The sequence below is a fragment of the Macrobrachium rosenbergii genome, chromosome 23, assembly GCF_040412425.1.
Source record: "Macrobrachium rosenbergii isolate ZJJX-2024 chromosome 23, ASM4041242v1, whole genome shotgun sequence".
Classification (NCBI taxonomy): domain Eukaryota; kingdom Metazoa; phylum Arthropoda; class Malacostraca; order Decapoda; family Palaemonidae; genus Macrobrachium; species Macrobrachium rosenbergii.
In genome coordinates, this window is record NC_089763.1 from 15,220,698 (window position 1) to 15,243,139 (window position 22,442).

General features: G+C 39.2%; 1 protein-coding gene across 3 annotated transcripts; it reads left to right on the forward strand.

The window, feature by feature from the left end:
• Positions 1 to 6,803: 6,803 nt before the first annotated feature.
• On the forward strand, positions 6,804 to 16,265 carry LOC136851306 (histone H3.3A). 3 transcript variants are annotated; one of them, XM_067125308.1, is made up of 3 exons: positions 6,804 to 6,932; positions 15,083 to 15,371; positions 15,537 to 16,265. In XM_067125308.1, the coding sequence occupies exons 2-3, from the start codon at positions 15,090 to 15,092 to the stop codon at positions 15,663 to 15,665; spliced, it is 411 nt and encodes a 136-aa protein (XP_066981409.1). In that variant the 5' UTR covers positions 6,804 to 6,932; positions 15,083 to 15,089; the 3' UTR covers positions 15,666 to 16,265. The 3 variants fall into 3 exon arrangements, with proteins under 3 accessions (XP_066981409.1, XP_066981411.1, XP_066981410.1); XM_067125310.1 differs by having other exon boundaries at positions 6,880 to 7,602; XM_067125309.1 differs by having other exon boundaries at positions 6,880 to 6,992.
• Positions 16,266 to 22,442: the final 6,177 nt, after the last annotated feature.

Genomic DNA, 22,442 nt, shown 5'->3' on the forward strand with positions numbered 1-22,442 from the left:
TAATGGCATTAACAGTCCTGTAAATTTACTGCAATGTAACATTACTTGTTTTGTCTTAAAATCAACTGAATACGCCTCTAGATGTTTGAAAACCTTTCAGAAAATATTGTCTTTACCTTTCCACTTCAGACAGCTTTCATCCACTCTTATTGTAGTAGGAATTTTAGTAATTATTTAATTTTACAACAGAAAATTACAAATGTTTGGTTTAATATACCGTAGGATTTTATCGAGCCAGGTAATATATATGTGTTGTGTTTTACAATAACCCTGGTGCTCTCTAGAACAGGAAGCTTTAATGAGAGAGATAGAGTCATCCAAGTGAAGGCAGGCAGGTTAGAGGAACGGTAGACGAATTACTGCTCGGTCTTCCATGCTAGATTTACACCATAAGGAGTAATTTACCTCCTGCTCTCATAATAAATAAAACTGACTGCTACAATCTTGTACGAACCCCCATTCTCCCTGTTTATTAAAACATTAAAACCCAAGATTCCCTGCATAGTTTATCAATACGGAAGTTGCTGTTTCATATACTTTCTATCGTTGCGAAAGGTGTCAATATGTCAGCAAACTCGAGAATTCCGAGCACGTGCAAAATTGCACGTACGACGGCCATTCCCTGGCGTTAGGGGAAACCTGCGGGGTTAGACTGGGGAAACCGTACATGTCGTTCGCACTCGACAAAAACGTCGACGAAGAACGCTTGCGGGTCTTCGAAGGCGGGAAATAACAGAATGTTCCCCGGGTGACGCAACTTATATTCTCGGTTATTACGTTTTTCACCGCACGACAGGATACGTATAATAAAATTTTCCTGTAATTGCGGAAGACCAAATAATACAAGCTACTCTCTCTCTCTTCCATGCAAACGCACTCAGAGATAAGTGGTGGTTTATGTGTTTCAGGATTTTCCTAGTTTAACATCGAATTTCATTCACACTAGACATTTGAATCTAATGTAGATTAACCAAAAGCTACATCATTCTCATAAGACAAAACAGTAGGTTAAAGTGAATTTGCTATCTTCGATTAAATCACCCACCTACAATGTGAAGGACAGGAAAGAATTCCAGAACCCAAAAAGTAGGTCATGAGAGCTCGGTATACGGATTTGAATGCCCTGGTATTAAAAACCTTTAAATAGCTGGCATTCTACGTTGCATGTTGATTAGCTGTTTGAAAACCCGGTGATACGTTTGAAGATATTGCACCTGAAGTTCTGAATGCTAAATTAGGCGAAGGATGGAAGCTTCACACCCACAGTATCCTTGCCGTGTAAACGTTCTTGTTACTGATGCGATAGTATTGCATCATGTGGCTACATGCTTTTGAGCACCATTTAAACCTCCCGTCCCCAACCTCTCTCTCTCTCTCTCTCTCAATAACCGGTTTCTTCGAAAACGAACGTTAACAGAACTTGAGCACGCGAGTCAGATGGGAAAAATTTAAGCCAGCGTAATTCAAGTTTATCATACTTGTAACTTGCTCGCAAAACATCTGATTTATACACTTAATTGAAATGTATTATCACATCCTTCAGACATACACAACCATCATAGTGCACTCATTTTTAAATCCATAATATATATATATATATATATATATATATATATATATATATATATATATATATACATAATGTATATATGTGTGTATATGTGTACTATAACAATTAAAGTAACGAGTGATATTTTATATTCGTTTTTAACTATCACTGCGTGTGTTGTACTCATTAACAACACAGCACATATTTGTTTGCGTGAAAATCATGCATTCCAGTTGGATCCAACCAAGGATATGATTTCCTTCTTAGCCAAATTTAATACTCATAAAACACACGCATATGTATATAAATGTGTGTGTATATTATATATATATATATATATACAGTATATATATATATATATATATATATATATATATATATATATATATGTATGATATATATATATATATATATATATATATATATATATATATATATATATATATATATATATATATATATATATATATATATATATATATATATATATATATATATATATATATATATATATATATATATATATCACAGTCCTTAAAGGCAGATTCCATGCGTTGCCTTGAGGCAAAATAAAGAACTAGTCAGAAGTAGAAAAATTCCGGACGTGGAACGCTGTGTCATTGAAATGCTCCTATAGGAAGAGAAAACAACCATTTGACCTACTATCGTCCATTACTTCTAGGTCTATAGCCCTTGACCGTCAAACATTGCGTATCTAGACATGGTCATTATTCATATCCGAAAAGTGCATATATTTATAAACACCTAAAACTTATCAACTACGTGTCGAACCTCCTGCACACAATGCGCAAATCACTCCTATCTTGCAATCAGTCGCGTTCTACCTTTCGGTTCAGTACGTCTTCCAACAGTAAACACAACCCTCTCCATGTCTTCTCCCCGCCTCGTTCTCCATAATACTCTTGAATTGTCACTGTTTTTCACGAACATATTGTCGTATATTCTTGCAACATGACCAGATGATCTTAAAATGCTTCCATCCTTTCGTTTCATCAGAAATGCTTTCATCCCTCTTTTCAATCTGTGGTTTATATATATATATATATATATATATATATATATATATATATATATATATATATATATATATATATATATATATATCTGTTTACATGTTTAGAGAAAGACTATTTCATTTACTTGTCATAAAGTCATATAGAGATCATTTTTCAGATCTAATACATTTCCAAGGCGTTTAAACATAATATTCTCTCGAGAGAGAAGTATCTTGAAAAGGAGGAAAAAGTTCATGACAGAAAGAGAGAAGCCACGTGGACACATGGTCATTTTGCTCAGCTGAGAGAGAGAGAGAGAGAGAGAGAAGAGAGAACTGGTATGCAGAAAACGTTCGCATCTCTTCAGTTTACTTTGATCTAAACATACGAAATTTTGTTCAACACGTTTCATTATCGGTCGAATGCAAAGCGCGGATATTTTTATAACGTTGCGCAATAGATCGATTCTGGTATTTTATTTTATTCATTATTGATATGAATGCGACTAGTTTTTCAACCCTAGTTTGTAGGAAACATACATATATAAACAATATTTGCAGGAATAGAAGCTTCAGCTGCGTTATTGTTTTCCAGTCATCTTTGATGACTTAAAATCCCTGGCATCAGGACCCATTTCATCCAAGTTAACGGTTATTTGTATACAATGAGAACTTAATCAAGATTTCTTCATCTTTTAGACTATGCAGTGTATGCCAGCACAGGCTCTTGGTCATAGAGCAGCTAGTATAAGCTTTCCTTTGAGCGTATACTGAAATTTGCACGACCTTTGAAGAAAGCCGTCAGCAAAATTATCAGGAAAAAATTAAGTTTTTGACGTACATTTTTTAATTCCGCAATTTAAACCCATTTGATTTTATACCATCTAATTATCACCTTTACATTTGGAAGAGAAAATGAAATTGTATTTGTAAGTAGAGTGTATCCTAGGTGTATCTCATTGGTCATGCCCAAGACGCCCGGAGTCCGTTACAGCACTAAACAAAAGAAGTAGGACCGATGCCTCTTGCCTGTGTAACCTGCATTCCCACTACCATGCGAGAAAAATTATTCTCTCTTGTATGAAACAGTTCATTACATTCAAGTCCTCATTGCCAGTCAAGTTACCGACGCAACAAGATAAAAGGAAAGCATTTTCCTTTCACGAGATGAAGAAGTCCCTTAACCGTTTCTCATTCGAATTCTAAGACCTTCGCTTCAAAAACGACACACCTGCTGACGAGAAACTCGCATGGTTCCAGAGAGCTTTTTCACAAGAATTTAATTTCCGCTGTTATGATAGGCAGTCATTTTTTTCACCTTCAGACGACTATTACATCATTGTACATCATCTTGTTAATGGTTTTCCTGGGTGTATTGCATACGAATTGAAGTGGAATTAACTGGTTTCTTGTAACGAGGTTGTTGAGTCACATTAATATGATATCTGGTCTGTAGTGGGGGATGGTTGGCGGTTGGGGTTGGGGTATCCGCAGTTAGGAAGGGGAAGGGATTGAGGAGGGGGAATTGTTGTGGGGAGGGCGGGAGGGTAAAGTCTTCCCGCGCTTTTCCCAGCCGCCCGTAGCCATGTGGTTGGGGTTTTGACGTTTAGTCACTGGACTGGGATTTCGTCATCGTATGAAAATGTCAACAGTTCATCCTTGTGCAACAATGAATCATTAAAGTTCGCAGAAACTTGGGTGTTTTTAAAAGTCCTGAGGGTGGCAAAGAGCCTTGTTTTCAGCATTACTGGGGGAAGTGTGAAAACTGCTGAATGAAGTAGAGGTTTAGAGGGAATATAATGAGGAATTTTCAAGTAGATCTGCCAAGGACGTGAACCGGTAGGTATTTTTTTTCTTGCGTTAACCTTCACTGAAGCATAGCATGAATCAGTTGTGTGAAAGGGTGTATGTGTGGTGTAACGGAATAGTAAGCATAATAATATTATGATAAAGGTTAATTGAAGGCATTTTCCCAAATTAAGAAATATAAAGAATAGTCTTTTCCGATTTGGAATTTATAGATATAAGCAAAACTTGACTGAGACCCTAATTACCAAGTGCAAAAATTACGGTCTACCACAGGGCTCGGTCTTGGAACAAGGTTGTAGCTACCATGGCTGGTTGTTAAATACTTTGACTGAACAAAATTATAGTTTTTGTCAAGCATGAAGAGGAATGGTTGATGGTCACGCTTGAGAAAGGTTTTATATTGAGAAGTTGCAAGATATGTAATGGGTATCCTAGTTATTTATTTGCTAGTAGATGTTGATAATGATAGTGAAAAGGGCAGGTTAAATGTGTTGATAACTGAGAGGGAGTGGAACCACCAAGAACTGAGCGTTGAACAAATTATACAGTACTCTCTTGACACATTCTTTCTTTGAGCAAGCTTTTTGGTTAGAAATTCAAGTTATTGAAGTGAGGTTCACCTGTAGTGTTTCATGGAATGATGTGAAATACGGTTTCCATAAGTGAATTTCGAAATCACCAAGAATATTCTGAGGCGGTTTTAGTCACTCAAATAAAATGAATGGTAATGCGATTGCATTAGATGTTTTTAAATATATTACGAGAAAAGACTCATGATAGGTCCTACTGATTGGGTGATTAGGATGGCAGGAAAAACTTCAGTATTGCGGTTGCTGATGAGACTTCAGCACTAACTGAAAAGTTCTGACGCTGCTGAACTTAACACGAATATCAGGTGTACAGCACTCAAACTCTTTTAGAGCATGAGAATCTGAATGACTCCCAGCTCCCCCCTTGCATGTAATACGAAGATGCTTGCATTGCTGAGGTACTTGTAAAGTAGTTTTATTTGTCTACAAGCAGCAGCATGGAGGCGCATTGACAGCTATGGTCACTGGAACTATAAATGGGCAAGTCTACCTTAAAAAATTCCATGAAACGGCGTCTGTTTGTAACGCATTCATCTTGCATGTAAGAATTGTTACATTACCCGAGAATGCAGTCGTTGAAATCCTCACACAGAATGACAGAAGAGGCAGACTTGTTATGTCCTGCATAAGCATGTAAAGATCCACAAGTCCACTCTAGCCGACCCAAATCTAAAGTTACCAATGACCCAAACTAATATGGGGAGGCTGGCGACACGGACTGGGTAGGGATAATGTGTGCATACATAAAACACGAAACATTGAGGTACCATTTGCTATGGCAGTAATGGGCGCAACATTCTACTCACACGTGGATTTCCTATTAGGGACATTCAGTGTGTCAATCCACAATATTAACCACACCCTTTCAGCCTCATAATGCTGACAGTGGGATTTGCAGGCACCTCAGTTTAACAGCTTCCTCTACTTCTGAATACACGGTTAATGCAATATCCATGTCTCTTACTCTATTCCCTAGCGTTTGTTCTGTACATTTATGTCTGATGCTTCTCTTGCAAGAATGATTGTACGCGTGGATTGTTTTATTCATATTAATAATGTAATCAATAAAGTTTTTTTCTTTTTTGCGTAGCTACAAAAACGAATTGATTGTATGCAGGCTGGGCAATATGTTCAGTACAACACCCAGGTGGATTCGCATGTCCCTATTTCGAATCTTGCAGATACTAATTTTTAATTGTTTTGTAATAGCATTGTCCTGTCAATTTCTCACATTTTGTTTTATTTTTTTTAGTAAAAAAGTAGCAGCTGGTCTTAGTAGTGTTAATGTTTCTCTTCAGTTGCTTAGATGTTTGTTTATTTATTGAGAATTTGGTTGGTTATCACATTCATTTGAAGCTACATAGCTATATTGAAGTTTACTGGCACAGTTCCGTAATTTATATCTTGATGTCATAATTTAACCAGAAGTTTATATCAGTCTAGCATTTCTGTCAGTTACCAACCGTAATCTCTGAAAGTCTCCACGCAACATACATGATGTCAAGCACGTTGCATGCAAAATGACTAAATCTGTTATGGTTATACTATCCCTATGTAATTAGTATATTTATCTATAAAGTTAGTTAACACATTTTCACTGGGCTAATGTTTTACGAGGTTCAACAATGGTTATTAAATGTTATTAAGATTTCTTGCGAACATACAACGTTTCGTATTGCAGAAGCATAGATGTTACTGGGACGAATGCGGATCGAGAAATGAACCTGATAGCCAATGAGCTTCCATCTTTTTTGACCAATGAACGAACAGTATTGGTACGTTTTGGACCAATCCTAGAGGCCGTTATTTTAGCCAATGGGATACTGGAATGGCAGTGACGCTACCCAATGAACGTGCGTTATTATATGACGTCATACTAGGTATATAAACTGGGACTTAGGCCGTTTTAGCTTTTAGTCGTCATATTCAGTGGGTTCGTTGAAGAAGAAGGTACAGTGTCAGTACTAAGGTGAGCTTAAACCAGGGAAAGCAGTGTATTTACTTTGAATAGTGGTACTAAGTGTTGTACGTAAGTAATCTAACCGGCTGTTCTCAGTTTCTAACAGGATTAGAAATTTGTCGAGTATTAATTTCGTTACTGTGAAGGCGATGAATGCATTTCGACGGACCGACCTTTGTTAGGCAAGTCCTGGCATTTCATCAACTGTGCGTGAATCTCTCCGTAGCGTTATTAAATTTCAGTCAGTGAAGTTCCTAGAATTAGTCGAAGTCAAGTGTTGGTTCAGGAACTAAATTTATAATAATTGGAGCTGCCAGTCCCATAAGTAGCCTAAGGTGTAATGTTAATGGGAACTTCACATCGGCGTAATTCGACGTATTTGGTGAAAGTCTTAACGGCCGAGAGCGTCAATGCCGCCATCTTTGGTGAAGTAGCATTCAAAATGGCGGACGTGAGCCCGTCAACCGTCAAGGCGTTTGAAAGTAGCCCTCGGCGACGTGGTTTTCTTTCCCCGCCAAATCTCCTCAGGTTCGCTACTAGGTGGAATCTGGGTCTTGGGGGACACTTACCGGAAGCGAGGTTAGGTAGATAAGTTCATTGTCTCGACTGTAACATCCAATCCCGGTGAGCATCTACACTTCGGTTTTTCGTGAACGTTCGATAGGAACTTACGGCCCAGGTAGGATATGACTGGCCATTTTTAAATTTTTTTTGGTTTTAACAGGCTTTCCACAGTGAAGTTTGTCGTAACCTCCATGTTCCGTGTGCTCAGAACCTTGTACAAATCCTTGTCAAACTTGCTTTACAGTAATATTTATCTGTAATGCTGGTGTTCTTTGGGCTGGGACTTCATTTTCAATAAACCAGAGGCAGCCAGACAATATGCAAAGTCGGGTAGGCAGTAACGGTGGAGTGTAGTTGGACGGCCGTACTGTTTAGGGCAACTTAACCCACACGCCTACGTATTGAGTCCACTATAGGTGGCGTTATACAAAGGTTAGTCCATTCTGTTGGATTTGAATACGACTAACTTGGCCATCAAAGACTGCACATAATTGGCACTGGAGTTCGGGATATAGGCTCTCCAATGCAGGGTGGACATGATTGGTAGTCCTACGTGAACAGCAGCCTTAGATTGTTTTATGGAAAAATTTCTCGGCGTGTCAGTGCTACCACCTCAGGAGTTCATAAAGTGAGCATTGAGTAACGTCGAAAATGTATTTTGTGATTGGCTATCATTGGGACGAATGTTGATTGCACTGGTCTGAGCAAATGCGCAGTGCTTTTAATGACCGGATTTGTCTAGCATTGAGTAGACTACAACCCTTGGCAATTCCAGTATATTTTTATTTACAGGCAGTTAGCTTTTACCTTTGGCCAATAATTTGGGTAAAACACTATAGAAAAACTACGTACGGCCTTTACTTTGGAAATTGACTTGTCCTATACTTAGTGTTGCTGATGGAGGTTGTGGTGTTTATTGGCTTTCAGATATGGAAACTTTGGAAATGTGGGGTAAAACAGAAGGGGGTTGGCCATGATGACCACGATTACGCAAGGCTTTTGGGGGCCATATGTTCAAGAAGGGATCGGCTGGTGTAGGAAACCTATTTCAAAAGCAACTTTACTAACCTAACCTAGTAGGCTGTTACTCGCCTGGATCCCCTGGTGAGATTTGTTCTCCATCCCTCCCCAGCCCCACTCATCAAACTGCTTTTTGCATTTCGTACAAATACTTAGGAGGGTTTTCCTCATTTTGGGGCAACTTTACAGTTGGTTAGATATGTATGACTGCCCCTCCCCATCCCCCCCCATTTTCCTCAGCCACTACGATTTTTTACCAAGTTCCCATATAACACTGCAACGCAATCCAGGATGGCCATCTTCAAATGACAGTCTGTAGTCTACCCCACCCAAAACCCAGTATTCCCCCTGGGGTCCCCTACCTTGGATGAAGTTCTAATGTGAATTACTGTCGACTGCCAAAAAATAATCTGATAAGCAACAAAATACTATAGAAAAAGTCTAATTTGAGGTTAATTATATTAGGTGAGTTACACTTTAGTTCTACCATATTGTGTCATGGTACACTGGCTAGGTTAGGACAATGTGTCAGGGTTGGTTAGGAAAAAGCTTAGATTATATTAGTTCTGAAATGCCTAGTACAAAAAAGCAACTAGGATCACAGGAGCTGACTTCCTGCTCTGCATTTGCTCTGTGCCAAAGAATGATCAAACTGGGTAGAAACTTAGTGTTTTTATTCATCAGGCAATTTAACTATTAGTTCCTTGGTTCCAACTTAACTGTGTGTCTTGGCCAAAACAAGTCAAGGGCACTAAATTCCCATATAGCTCATATTTTTTAAGGGCCAGTGAGTTTTATTGGTGTTGCCTTGAACATAAATATTTTTAGGAGCCCCTACAGTTTAGGTGGCCAAGGCTGTCGTGTAGGTTCCGAGTAGGAAACTGGTGGATGAATACAAACAAGATAAATTTTTCCTATAGTGCCAGGTCCTGACCTAACCAGATGTAACCAACCTAACCTAACATAGGGCGGCGTACCCTAACCTGGCCGGGGCAGCGGTAGAACTATACAGTAGCTCCATGCAGCCGATGGCGCTATAACTTTACTTTTTCTACAGTTTTGTGGTTGCTAATTGTGAATTTACCTTTAATATTTTAGCGCTTGAGTGTAATTAACCCGTGAAGTCCACCCAACAAGGGGTTTCCATACGTGATCTTCATGAGACGGCACTGGTATGTCAGTTTTGAACGGTTCATATCCCGTCTGGCAAGTGCAATAACTTGTAAACGTAGGGGTACCCAACCCCCCGGAGCCAGTACTAAACACGGTGAAGGGACATTTCACTTGGCCAACAACAAGCATGCACCGCCAGTATCAGAACACCTAAAAGTAGAAAAACATAAAGGGTAAAATGGGCGGAGCTGTTATAGAATTACCCCCTGGGAGTTTTTTGCTGACCCCCTGAAAGAGTGGGGTCGCGAGAAGCATCGGGTCGCTAACTACTTAAGCTGGTGGAGTGATTGTAGCCTGGGTAGGTGTAGTGCGGCCTGGCCAACTAAACTGTAGTTTAGCCAACTAAACTGTAAACTACCCTATTTTTAAAATGATCTGGTTATACTAGGCTTGCCTAGCCAGTAATATTAAACCAGAAGAGGACCACTATCTTCGGCCTACCGAACTCATCATTGGGAATGCTTTTGGAACCTAACCTATTCTAGGATGTCTTCCTGACAAGACTTCAGGCTTTGCTCCTGTAGTCTGTCAATAGTAGTGATGTATTAAAATATTCATGCAATGAAAGATTTTGCCCTTAGATTAGATACTTGTTAAGGTGCTGTAAGATATCCTACACCCCCAGCCTAGGACAGAGTATAGGAGACAGATACTCAGGTAAAGAAGGCATTTTTAGCCTCGTGGTGTGAAGTATCACTAGAATTAAGTTCAATAGATTTCTATACTGTGTTGGTTCAATGTATAAAAATCACAAATGAACCACCCTATAACACTTAACCTGTAATAGCTGCAACTTGCACATCTCAGTCCCTAGGCTCAGTAGCCCATGTTGGATTTAAGGTATTTCGCAACTATTTTCTATGAAGACAGCCATACTGCACCTGATGCTACCATTACATATTGGATGCTACAGTAAATTAAATGGCTATAAACCAGACCTCAGCATATACATATATTTCCGTGAAGGTAATTTGACCCCCACAACATTGTAATGGCCATTTGACTACAGAATGTTGAGGTGATGGCATCAGGTGCAAAATGTTTTCAAGTGAGGCAGGACTTTTTCTGAAGTTACAGTTTCTGTTATTGACCATAATTAAGCTTCGCAAGAAGGACTGGTTTAGAGCATCCAGGTTTTGTGGGTCCATCCTTGGACATCGGCACAATTGTAAGCTTGTTCAAGCAGCTGCTAGAGTACAGTATGTTATGTTTGAACGTGAAGAAGCAGTTAAAAGTTGCCAGTGACCATCTGGGTCTAGGAACTTGCCGTAGTTGAGGTGTAGTATGAAATCCAGAGTGAGAATCTGCCAATAATTTTCGACCTGTAGGTTTGTGGTTGGATATAATCGTGGTGTTTGAATGTAAATTCCATCATTTCATTGTCTATTTACCTCTTGGACACGAGGTTTTTATTCCAATTACAGTGATCCAACAGTGAGGTGGCAGTAGTGGAGATTTTACTCCTAATAACTGTTTCTGCTATAATTTTTAATAGATTTAGTTTAAATAGTATATAGGAATTGTAATCAGTGTCCAACAAGCCCCCAAGAACAGTGAAGTTAAATGAAATTTGCCAGTCTTTCTGATTGGGAATGTTTTTGTTATTACCCCCATCTTGAATAATGTTTTTGGCCAGTTGTGGCTGTCTCCTTGCCAGTAAGATTGATACCTTGTGGTTTCATGTACATCAGCAGGATAGTATGCCCTGATGAATTGACATTACCTTCCATGCTTTTAAGAACATGGTTTCTAGTCCTTTCAAACTGCTTTTGTACCCCTGCCCAAAGAGCAAAGTTCTCAAAGCCTGCTCCAAGCTCTTACCTGATTTGAGTTTGTTTTAGGTGGTTTAATAATCTTTGATAGGTTGTATTGCTTTCAGGATTCTATTACACAAACCTTTTTATATGGAACATTTAAGCAGACCTCAGGTGTTCCCCAATTTGGTTGGGATTGGGTAACTCAAGGTGGCACGTGCAGAAGAAACACGATTTCCCAATTGCCAGCAAGATTGCCATCCTTTCAAGATAATTCCTTTTGTTTCAAGATAATTTCTCTTGTATAGTTCCTTGGGGTTCATGAAATACATTAGGTTTTAATGTTCCTTTCAAACTTTGTCAAAATTGGGACCTGAAAATGTAAGAGGTGTGTGTGCCATTAAAATTGTAGAAATACACAAGTCCATGCAAAATGTGGAGTATGGAATCAATTATTGCAGTAAAAGGGGTATGTTCACTAATTACCTCTTATTACATCTCAATAAGTTGTAGTTTAGAATACTATGTCACTGTTAGGCAGTTGCTGCCTATAGACTGAAAGCTTGAAAGATTGTATACACTGAGTGAGCAGTCCAAACTATCAATTTTTGTTACCCATGTCGTAAGCAAATGGTAAGGCTATATATTAGTACATGGCCAAAGTTAGGTATGTAATCCTGTTAGTAAATTCCAATTTTGGAATGCCACTATTAGTAAGGCTGCTTACACATAATCACCAATTCAAACCTTTTGGTCTAATAACCAGGTTCTCCAGTTTTGCCCATGTCCTTAGCAAATGGCAAGGCAATAGATCAGTACATGGTCTAAGTCAAAGTTGGATATATAACCCCTTAAGTAAATACCAAATTTTGTTGCTAAACAATTAGGTACTCCGTATCAGTATCCAGTCTTCACAGGAAGAGTGCGTGTAGCTATCAGTTACATTGCTCATGATCAGGTACAGCAGTTCTGTTGATCATGTTAGACCATGTCCATTTTGCTGGATCGGTGATTGGTTGAAGGTATTGAGCAAACTTACCGTGTAAGAAGATCCTCATTATTGGCTATTGAATTTTTTTTTCATTGAAATGGCCAATGATTTGGTCATCCAGCATCCATGCTTGCTTAATCTCTTAGGGGGCATTAGTGCAGTCAGTGCATCTAGTGCATTTCTCTGTAGGCACTACTTGGTTCTCTTTGCAGCATCCCTTTGATCCCTAGCTGCAGCCCCTTTCATTCCTTTGGCTTTACCCCCATTTTGATTCTGCCCAGCTGACCACCCTCCTAATAGTCGTTTCATAGGGCAGTTACCAGGTTTTCCTCCTGCTATACCTTAAACCTGTTTACTTCCAATTCCCCTTTCAGCACTGAATGACCTCAGAGGTCCCAGTGCTTGGCCCTTGGCTTAGATTTTGTAGTTCATTCCATTCAGTTGAACTGTTTTAACCATGAATGTAATGACAAGGTTAGTATGTTTTAATTATAACCTGAATTGCTATTACTCTTGGCTTTAGGCTAAATTATGGTCTTGTGACCATGTGACTTTACAGATGTTGGAGCACAAATGTTTTCTTCTAAAATCTATATCAATCAGAAATTACAGCTGTTTAGTGCTAAATTGAAAACTTACACGAAATCATTGCTGATCCACTCGGCCTTTTAATGCTGCATATGTGAAGTTTGTCAGTGAAAAGATCTTGGAAGAGATACAGTATAGGTTTTCATGAATTAAGTGATAGAGGTAACACCAGCTCAAAAATCCAGCGATGAGTTTTATTACTAATTTAGCATAGTTGCTGGGCACTCAAAAATGCAGCTAAGGCCAATGTTGGTGTTAGAGGTCATGTATGTAACTAGTAGTTGGGTTGCCTGATCAGGTTAGAAAGATAGCAGATTTATAAGTGAAGGTTTGTGGTATGTGTGTACTGAGATGTCTGGAAATATGAAAGTCATAGGTCTTAATTTGCCTGGACTTGAGCCTGAGAGGGGGTCCATTGACCTTGCATCTGCAAGGTTGTGCAGTTCTCAAGGAACAATGACAGGTTTGTCATTGTGACAAGCCTCCTGTTGCACATGCTGGTCAAGTCACATTGGAAAGGCTGAAGCTCCCCTTTTAATTGAGGGCTTTAAAATGGGAGAAATGAGCTCCCTGAAGAACTTGTTGAAAGGCTAACACACACATGGCACTCACTATTGGCACTTTGGCAATTAAATGACTAGTGTGTACAGCTGCATGTACTTGCTTCAGCAATGGAACTTGCAACATGTTCATAACGCTCTTATACTAGATAAGATATCATGATGTAATTTGTATTATCCTGGTGTAGATGTGTATTTTCATTGTATCCTTAACATGTAGATGTGTATTAATTGTATGCATTGTTGATTTTTAGATTTTGACAGTATTGACAGTAACAGCAAAACAGTTGTGGCGAAGAAAGTATGATTTCTGGTCAACAACGGGAGAGAAATTACATAAGCTGTTTTTATGAAGAGATTGTCCAGGGTAACAGTGTGCCACTTGTTTGCTGCATGTTCCCAGTTCCAAAAGCACTCGACCAAACTGCTGTTTTCAGACTGAATTAGGTTACCTTTGGTCCAATTCAATGGTAACGTTATTAATGGCAATATTTTTGTAGAATTTGCTCGTGGAACACCCATAATGGCTACGTGGTGTGGTCTTCGGTCCCTCTTTAAGATGCGTCGGTCTTGAATCCAGTTATGTTACAGTCCGTTGACAGAGGAGTCTGCTGCATGTTAATGGAGTATACCAAGGACTTGACATTGCTTTTTGGCATCTGTAAACAAAGGTCAAATCCAGATGCTTAATAAGAGTAAACTTTTCAGTGAAAGGCCATTGCGACAGGTGTTGTTAGCCTAGGGTCAGAATTGTTTGTTACAATGACTATTGTGGCCACATATGCCGTTGTAAGAGGAATTTTCTCGATAGTAATGTGTTATTGGGTTATTGCAGCCGCTTTACTTATTCCTAGGTTGGTCTCATAAATGCTGAAATGTTAATCCCCACTCCAGCATTGACATGGTCTGGTTTATCCAGACTTTTGAAATGTGAGGTTCAGTAGGGTAGCTTCCCCACTTTTGAAAGTATGTCAAAGGTTTATTACATATTAAAGCAGTTATCCTTGTGGTAAAAATATTGTAGTGTTAGAATAGTTGTTCAATGTAATAATATACTACAGAAGCATTTTCTACAAATGAGAAGCCTTGTCATAGAAGTGTCTGTAGTGCTAAACCCAGGATTTCTGTGGTTTGCAATTGCAGCTACACAAATATGGGAAATAAACCCCACAAGAAAATGGAATTTTTTGCAAATACATGTTGCACTTGTCTCAATGGGACATGAGATATGCATTTGGAGAAGTACTTGCACTGATTTAATGATTTGTTTTTCCAATGAAAATTTTATAGCGTTTTAACATACCCTTAAACATCTGTGTAAGGTACTAAGAATGTTAAGTACTTTTACAATTAAATTTTATTATAACCTGCATTGTATCCTAAGAAAATGTCCTGGGACCCCACTGAAGGATTTTGTTGCCAAGTTTCAGAAAGTAGTACAGTAAACTGTTTAGTGCCTAATGTAGAATAAAGTTCTGTTAACTAATGAGTACCTTGTAATTCTTACAGATAAGCCATGGCTCGTACAAAGCAGACCGCAAGAAAGTCTACAGGAGGTAAAGCTCCCAGGAAGCAGCTAGCTACCAAAGCAGCTCGTAAGTCAGCACCATCCACTGGTGGTGTCAAGAAGCCCCATCGTTACCGCCCTGGTACTGTTGCCCTTCGAGAAATTCGTCGTTACCAGAAGTCCACAGAGTTGTTGATCCGCAAGTTGCCATTCCAACGTCTGGTAAGAGAAATTGCACAGGATTTCAAGACTGACTTGCGTTTCCAAAGTGCTGCTATCGGTGCCCTCCAGGTAAGTTAGTTTTTTGTGTATTATGTATTTGTTGTGGGAAGGTATTTTTTTAAGGTCAAAACCCTTGGAAATTTAAGAAATGGAATAAAGTATCATTACATCAAATTTAGGAATTTTAATTGGAACTACTCTGGGGATGAACTGATTCTTGTATTTCTACTTCAGGAAGCTTCGGAGGCCTACCTTGTGGGCTTGTTTGAAGACACTAACTTGTGTGCCATCCACGCCAAGCGTGTAACCATCATGCCCAAAGATATTCAGTTGGCCCGTCGAATCCGTGGTGAACGTGCTTAAGCACACAATATTCGCTGTGCTCACTCTCATAAGACATAACCTCCTAAGCTACATACTGCCATGGACTAAGTGAACATTTTTAGTTTAAGTTTTGGCATTCGTCATTTCTGGTGTGCTGGTGTAAAAAGCTAGTGCAAGGTTTTAAAAATTACAATAGCAGCTTCAGTACTGCTAAGGAAGTGTGACTAGAGTCTCTTAACTTATTTTCTGTGTGAAAAGTTCAGAACTGTGTATTCACCCATTAATTTTCATTATGAAATTTTCAATGCTAGAGGAAAATGGTTAATGTGGCTAAGGATACACAGGTCTGGTGTTGGTTATGTGATCACAAATAATAATACAGTACAAGGAATTATAATTTTTTTTGGACCGGGAGCAAACTGATGTAACTGTTTGTAATGTCGATGTTGAGGTCATCTCGTGTTCATGATCTTATTTTAGTTAGTGGGAAAAAAGCCTTTTTATTACCTTAGTTGTAAGTCTTGCTTTCTCTCTCCTGTTGGTGATGCAAAATTCAGTGAGTTAAGTACTGCATCACTCTTGTATCTTCACATTGGATCTTGAATTTAGATGGATATTAAATTACACTTTCTACCATAATACCTTGTTTGATTATTGATTCCCCCATTGTTACTGTATGTGAAAAGGTGTTGTTGTAAAATGGACACAATTGTTAAGAAGAAAAATGGTTTGTTTTTTAAGAAGCTTCATTAAAGCTGTGATTGAGGTGAGGCTTAAATTTATAACTTTAATTTAGTAATCCATTACTGCACCAAAATTCTGAACTCCCAGCACCACTCGACAGGCGTGCTGCTGCACTGGTATTCAGTTTAATTAGGCTGATCTATTGACTATAAATATATTCAAGTTTAACTGCAGTATTCAATTGTTAGTGCAGACTTCTACACTTCAGAGATGAGATACAGTATGTATTTGGATTGACAAGTGACCATGTAGAAAATCTCCAAGATAGTGTATTTGGATTGACGAGGTGTTGACCATGTAAAATTACAGCATCTTGAGTTGTATAGCCATTTAAATTGCAATGTTGTTACCCTTGTTTAGGGTTTGCCAGAGATCAACTAAAATTCTGGATTAATTCAACTTTGGCTGACAAGTACCAGCTAAACAAAAATGCCTGTTGGTAACATGTCTCAAAAACAGTTGGGGCATAATTTTTCACCTACAATGCCAAACTTGAAATTTAGAAAATTGTTTCATTGTTTTCATTCATAGCTATACCAAAAGTGAAATTGAGTTTTCTTTGCTAAGCCATGACAATGTAACATTGAGTTCATTGCAGGAGTTCACAATTCACCCCACCCTTACTCTTTCAATAAGATTATAATAATGTAAAATATAAAATACATTTATGGTTTCCAATTTTATAGTATTAGTTTTATCAAATTTCTAAGTTAACACTACTTTCACACTGAATATTTGTAACAAAACAGTGACCCTTTAATGTTCCCAAGAAAGTACCTATAATTTTTGTAAAACCTGACTGTTGACTGCATTTACTACTATAGTGGCTGCAGGAATTTTTTTGAGTACAAAGAAAAGTAACTTTGACAAACCCAACTACAATAACAAACGACATACTTACTCTCCCCTCCCCCTCGAAAGTTCTCAAAAAAGTCTGCACGCCAGCAATTACTACAAATCTAGACCTCTTGTAATTTCAGCAGGTTATCCTGCCTCTTGTCGCCGTTGGGTATTAAACTTCCCATGGTATAGGCAATACTGATACTGTCACCTTATCCTCTGACTTGATTACATAATTACTTTGTGTGTGTAGGTGGTGAATGCAGTACTATTCCAAAAATTTCCAACGCATTTGTGATAAGTTAATAGCTCCATGACATTATCAGTGAAAAACCTTTTCTTTCCACTTCACTCTTCCTTCTAATAAAAATCACCCATTTATATCCTCTTGGTAACAACTGGCCATCTATGTATTAAATGCTTCTGTGCTGCACTTTATTTTCAATTTTGTTTCTACCAAATTTTCTCGGCAGCAAGAGAATTTCACTTACTCTCTGCAATGTAATTCCCTTCTCACTACTTTGCTTCTCTCTCAAAGCCTTGAGATTCACAATACTCTATGCACTTCATATGGTATTTCTTTTCTTGCCTTATTCCAGATGTTCATCTCATTTGCCTGAAGCAACCCAGTTCCAGTCATCACCATGAGACCTTCAGTGGTTATGGTCCTTCAGTCTAGGTGCAAGTGATGGTAATCAGGAGCCTAGGGTTGCTGTAGTTGCTACAGCTTGTTCCTTTACTACAAAAAAAAAGCTGAGGAAAGCATTACCACACGGGGGAAGAGTCATTATTCAACAAAAACCATGTCATGAAATAGAGTAACTTCACCCAATTAAATGCTTGATGGTCCTGGCCTGCTGACAGGTAAGAAAGACCCCCATAGCTCAGGCATATAGCAATTTTAAGATATACCACCAATAACTAAATCTACAGCCTAAATTCTATATTCAGTTCAATTCAATAAAGATTGTAGCCTGAACTAAACTGTGCAGTGTTTGCTACTTCAATTCATGATGTTTGTCCTAGAAGGGATCAGATCTCAATAGGTACCCCAGCAAAATATGAAAATTATACTGAATAGCTGAAAAGCACAAACAACTGCTAATTATATGAATTAAAAAAAGTAAAATACAGTAAAACTAGTTGGAAGCCAGGATTACCACCATCTTCATCTACCCCCACTACATCCTTGGGAACGTCATTGCCTCCCTTTGTAAGTCGAGTGTGAAGTTGTCAACGTTAAAGCCTTTGAAATTTTTATGAACTACAGTATATTATTTTTCAGAAGATGCCCACTATTCATATGTAACAAGCCCACAACGGTCATTAACTGGAAATTCAACCTTCCAAAGAATATGGTGTTCATTTGAACAGAAGATGAAGGGAAATACAGAAAGAGGAGATCAGTTAATAGAAAAAGATAAATTAACATAAATAAAAATGCAAGTAAATTATTAAAATACAACAATTGTATTAGGGTAGTAATGCATTGTGCATATATAAAATATGTATATATATTTTATTTTTTGTGGTACATTGAACCCTAGGATATAGTGAACATGGATACATCATTGACTACTTGTACTAGAAAATTGTGAATTTTTCCAAAGATAATACAAACCATTAACTTTCTTGTAGGGTACTTCACTTTGATGATAGGCTGTCTCACAATTCAATGGAAAGTTGAATCTCCATCCCAAAATGTGACATGCCTGTTCACAATAATGAGCAGGAGAGCATAAACTCTTGAAACCTCCTATCTGATCCAACAGGGATGCCAGAGTGATGAGATAAGGCTCTTGGTCTGATTGAGAAGTGTCTGATTTTTTCTTGTGAAGGAAGAGGCAGTGAATCAAGTGTGACCCATGTAAGGCAGATAAATCTGGTCAATAGAAATTTGATGGGCTGACAATATAGCTCCATTGCCACCCCACACCCCTTGTTAAAAGGAAGAATGGAGAGAGTTGCACTACAAAAGCTGAAGCTTTAAAGATGTTCAGCGGTGCAACTTCCCTGCATCTGTACCCATTCCAGCACATAACCCTGCCTGAGCTGTTGCCTCCTGGAGAAAAGAAAGGAAGAGATGAAACAATCACTTACTTTTCAGGGAAACAATCACTTACTTTTCAACCCTAGCCTTATACCCTCCGAGTACTTAGGCAAGCTGCTTTTCTACTTTGAGAGGAGCTTGGGTAACTATACCATGTCTTGATCAGCCTCTACAAGTCCCAGTCCTGTAGGGGGTTAGCGCCGTCAGTGCACCTCGTGGTGCACTGTTAGCATTACTTAAGGTTCTTTGCAGCATGCCTTTGGCCCCTAGCCGCAACCCCTTTTGTTCCTTTTACTGTACCTCCTTTCATATTCTCATTCTTCCATCTTATTTCCACCCTCTCCTAATACTTGATTCATAGTGCACCTGCGAAGTCTTCCTCCTGTTACACCTTCAAGCCTTTTGCTGTCAATTTCTGTTCCAGCACTGAATGACCTCGTAGGTCCAGGTGCTTCTTGGCCTTTGGCCTAAATTCTATATTCAATTCAACCACAAGCCCCAGAAGAGGGTATTCAGGGACTTGTGAGTAATATTCTTGAGTAAAATAAGGTAAAGGTGGCCTAATGTCTAGAAACCTGTCCTTATTACCTGTGCTAGAGAGGAGTTGCTCCAAATTGCAAGGGACCGTCCCATGTCCCTGACTTTGCAAGCTCTTACCTGAACTATCTGTCCACTTTACTGAATGAGTGGGAAATCTGTTTCATTACTGCACTAAACCAAAAATAAAGGTGTTCCTGGACACCCCCTTCTTTTGCTTAGCTAACTCTAATAAAGAGGTGCTGACACTCTGGCCTAAGAGGTTGGGGGATTCCTTGAATAGTACCTTACAGCTTGCATTGGCCATAAAAGCATGAAATACACATCACCACCAAGTCTTGGAGAGCAGCAACTGGGGCACTGAATCATTGTCAGTAACTGATGGGTTCTGAGTTTTCATCACAAACTCAAGAACAAATAAAAATTCCCAACCCTCTGAGTGCTCAATGAGATAAGAAAGGCCTTGGAATTCACAAATATGCTTCTAGTAAGTTTCTCATAAGCAAAGATAACTTCACTGAGAGATCTGTGCCCTTCAGTCTGAAAAATCTGGCTAGGTCACACTAGCCTTTCACCAATGAGACTGAGAGGAGCCTATCTCTCGAAAGGATCTTCCGTGGCACCTAGGCATCTGCACAGCCTTGTGAAAAATGCCTCTCTTGCAGGAGCTGCTCGATAACCTCCAAGCAGGTAGCTAATTTAGATGGTTTGTAATGATCGATGATACCTCTGAACATGTGGCTGACAAAGGAGAGCGGGCCATGGGGGGAATCTCTCTGGGTGCCTCAATCAAGAGAGCCAACAGATTGGGAAACCACTCTGCTTACGGCCAACAAGGAGCTACCCAGGTTATTAGGAGCCAAGGCGTGACCATGCTTGGTCACTTGGTGAATGACACTGAATGAAGTTAAGGCATAAGTGTCCAGCTTGTCCCAAGAGTGTTGGAATCATCTTCCAAGGCAACGTAAAGATATGGCACAAGGGAGCAGTGCACCAGGAGCTTCTTGTGTGGTGAACAAGTCAATTATTGGTGTTCCCAAATGTTTGCACAGCCTTTCTGTTACACTTGGGTGTTATGATAACTCTGCCCTTACTACCCGCTCCTAATGACTGAGTTAGACTGGCTAAAACATTCCTCCTGCTCAGAACATACCTGGCTGATAACTTGACAACATGACAAACTGCTCACTTAAGCATCTGCCTCACCAAATGACAGAAGTTAAGGGAGACTGTTCCCAGCTGCTTGTCAACATATGCAACCGAGGTCATGCTGTCACACATCAACACTATAGAATGACCCATCACATCTTGGAAGGTTTTCAGAGCTAGCAGTATTACTTGCATTTCCCAAACATTGATGTGCAGATAAGATTCATCCACTGTCCACATACCTGAACATTCATGTGGCTCTGGTGTGCACTCATGTCCTTTGATATATTAAAAAATAGAAACATTTCTGGAGATGGAGAGTTCAAGGCAAATCACATTAAGGAGGTTCCTGTCATCGCACCACCAAGCAAGTCCTCCCTGAGGGAAGGAGGGAGGATTGCTTAAGGCTGACCAGTGTCACTTCAGCGGCAACTGCAGCAAACGCAGGTGGAGTGGCTTGTCAAGGAAGAGATTCGCAGGTGGAGTGGCTTGTCAAGGAAGAGATTCTCTGGAGAAAACAAGTCACCAAATATTACCTGTCAATGCCATGCTGGTTGTTCCTAATGCAACAGAAAGGCACTGAAACCTCCTTAAGCCTGCTGACATGATAGTAAAGAGGAAAACTGACTGCTGCTGTGTCTATAATCATACCCAGGTCTCTGTTCTATAGCAACTGTACCTCCAAAGATGCCTGATCTAGCCAACTGTCCAGGTAATGCAGCAAATATACATCTTGTGAAAGGATTCAAGCCAATACGAACAATCACATGAGCACGTGAAGGGATGTTGCCAATATGAAGCAATCTGGTGAACAGACTCATTAGCACAGACAAGTTGAGGTACTTTATGGAGTGATGGATAGGCACTTTAAGGTACCTTCAGATCCACAAAAACCATAAAGTTTCTATCTCTGAAGGAACCCATCACAGGCTGTGTGTGCATCTTAAACAAGTATGAAGGAAAACTCATCTAGAGGAGGAGGAAGTTGATTCAGAGGTGTCAGAAGGGGAGTACTATTTCCTCCCAACAACAGTGAATGCTCTTTACCCTTCCTCCTCTTGTTCAAATACCTTGTTTACCTTGAATCAAGGTTTCAACAACTAATTCATTCATTCTAGTACCGCCTGTAAGATGATTTCCGCTGTAAGTTAGTGTTTCGCCGTTATTGGCGCTGTAACTTGATCGCCATTAACTTAATGCCTATTCTTGCTGTTAGTGCCATCAACGGCTCTTACGGTGCTTTAACTTGATAAAACATCAAGTTATGGCACTGTAAAATGCTGTTAATGGAGCTGAAAAAGCGCCGTAAGATCGAATCCGCTAGAAGTCGGTGACGCACTGTAGAAGAAGCCAACTCCCTTTATAAACTTAAAAACACAACATTTAAAATTCCATTTCATCTCCAAATGTATGGAAGAGGAGGCAATGTCACTGTCATCCTGACACAGGAGAAAACTTCTTCCCAAGTTACCAAGGAAAATGTCATACAGTCAAGG

Coding starts and splice junctions, on each gene's coding strand:
- LOC136851306 (XM_067125308.1), top strand. CDS start 15,090: ATGGCTCGTACAAAGCAGACCGCAAGAAAGTCTACAGGAGGTAAAGCT. Junction 15,372..15,536: donor CTGCTATCGGTGCCCTCCAG/GTAAGTTAGTTT, acceptor TTTCTACTTCAG/GAAGCTTCGGAGGCCTACCT.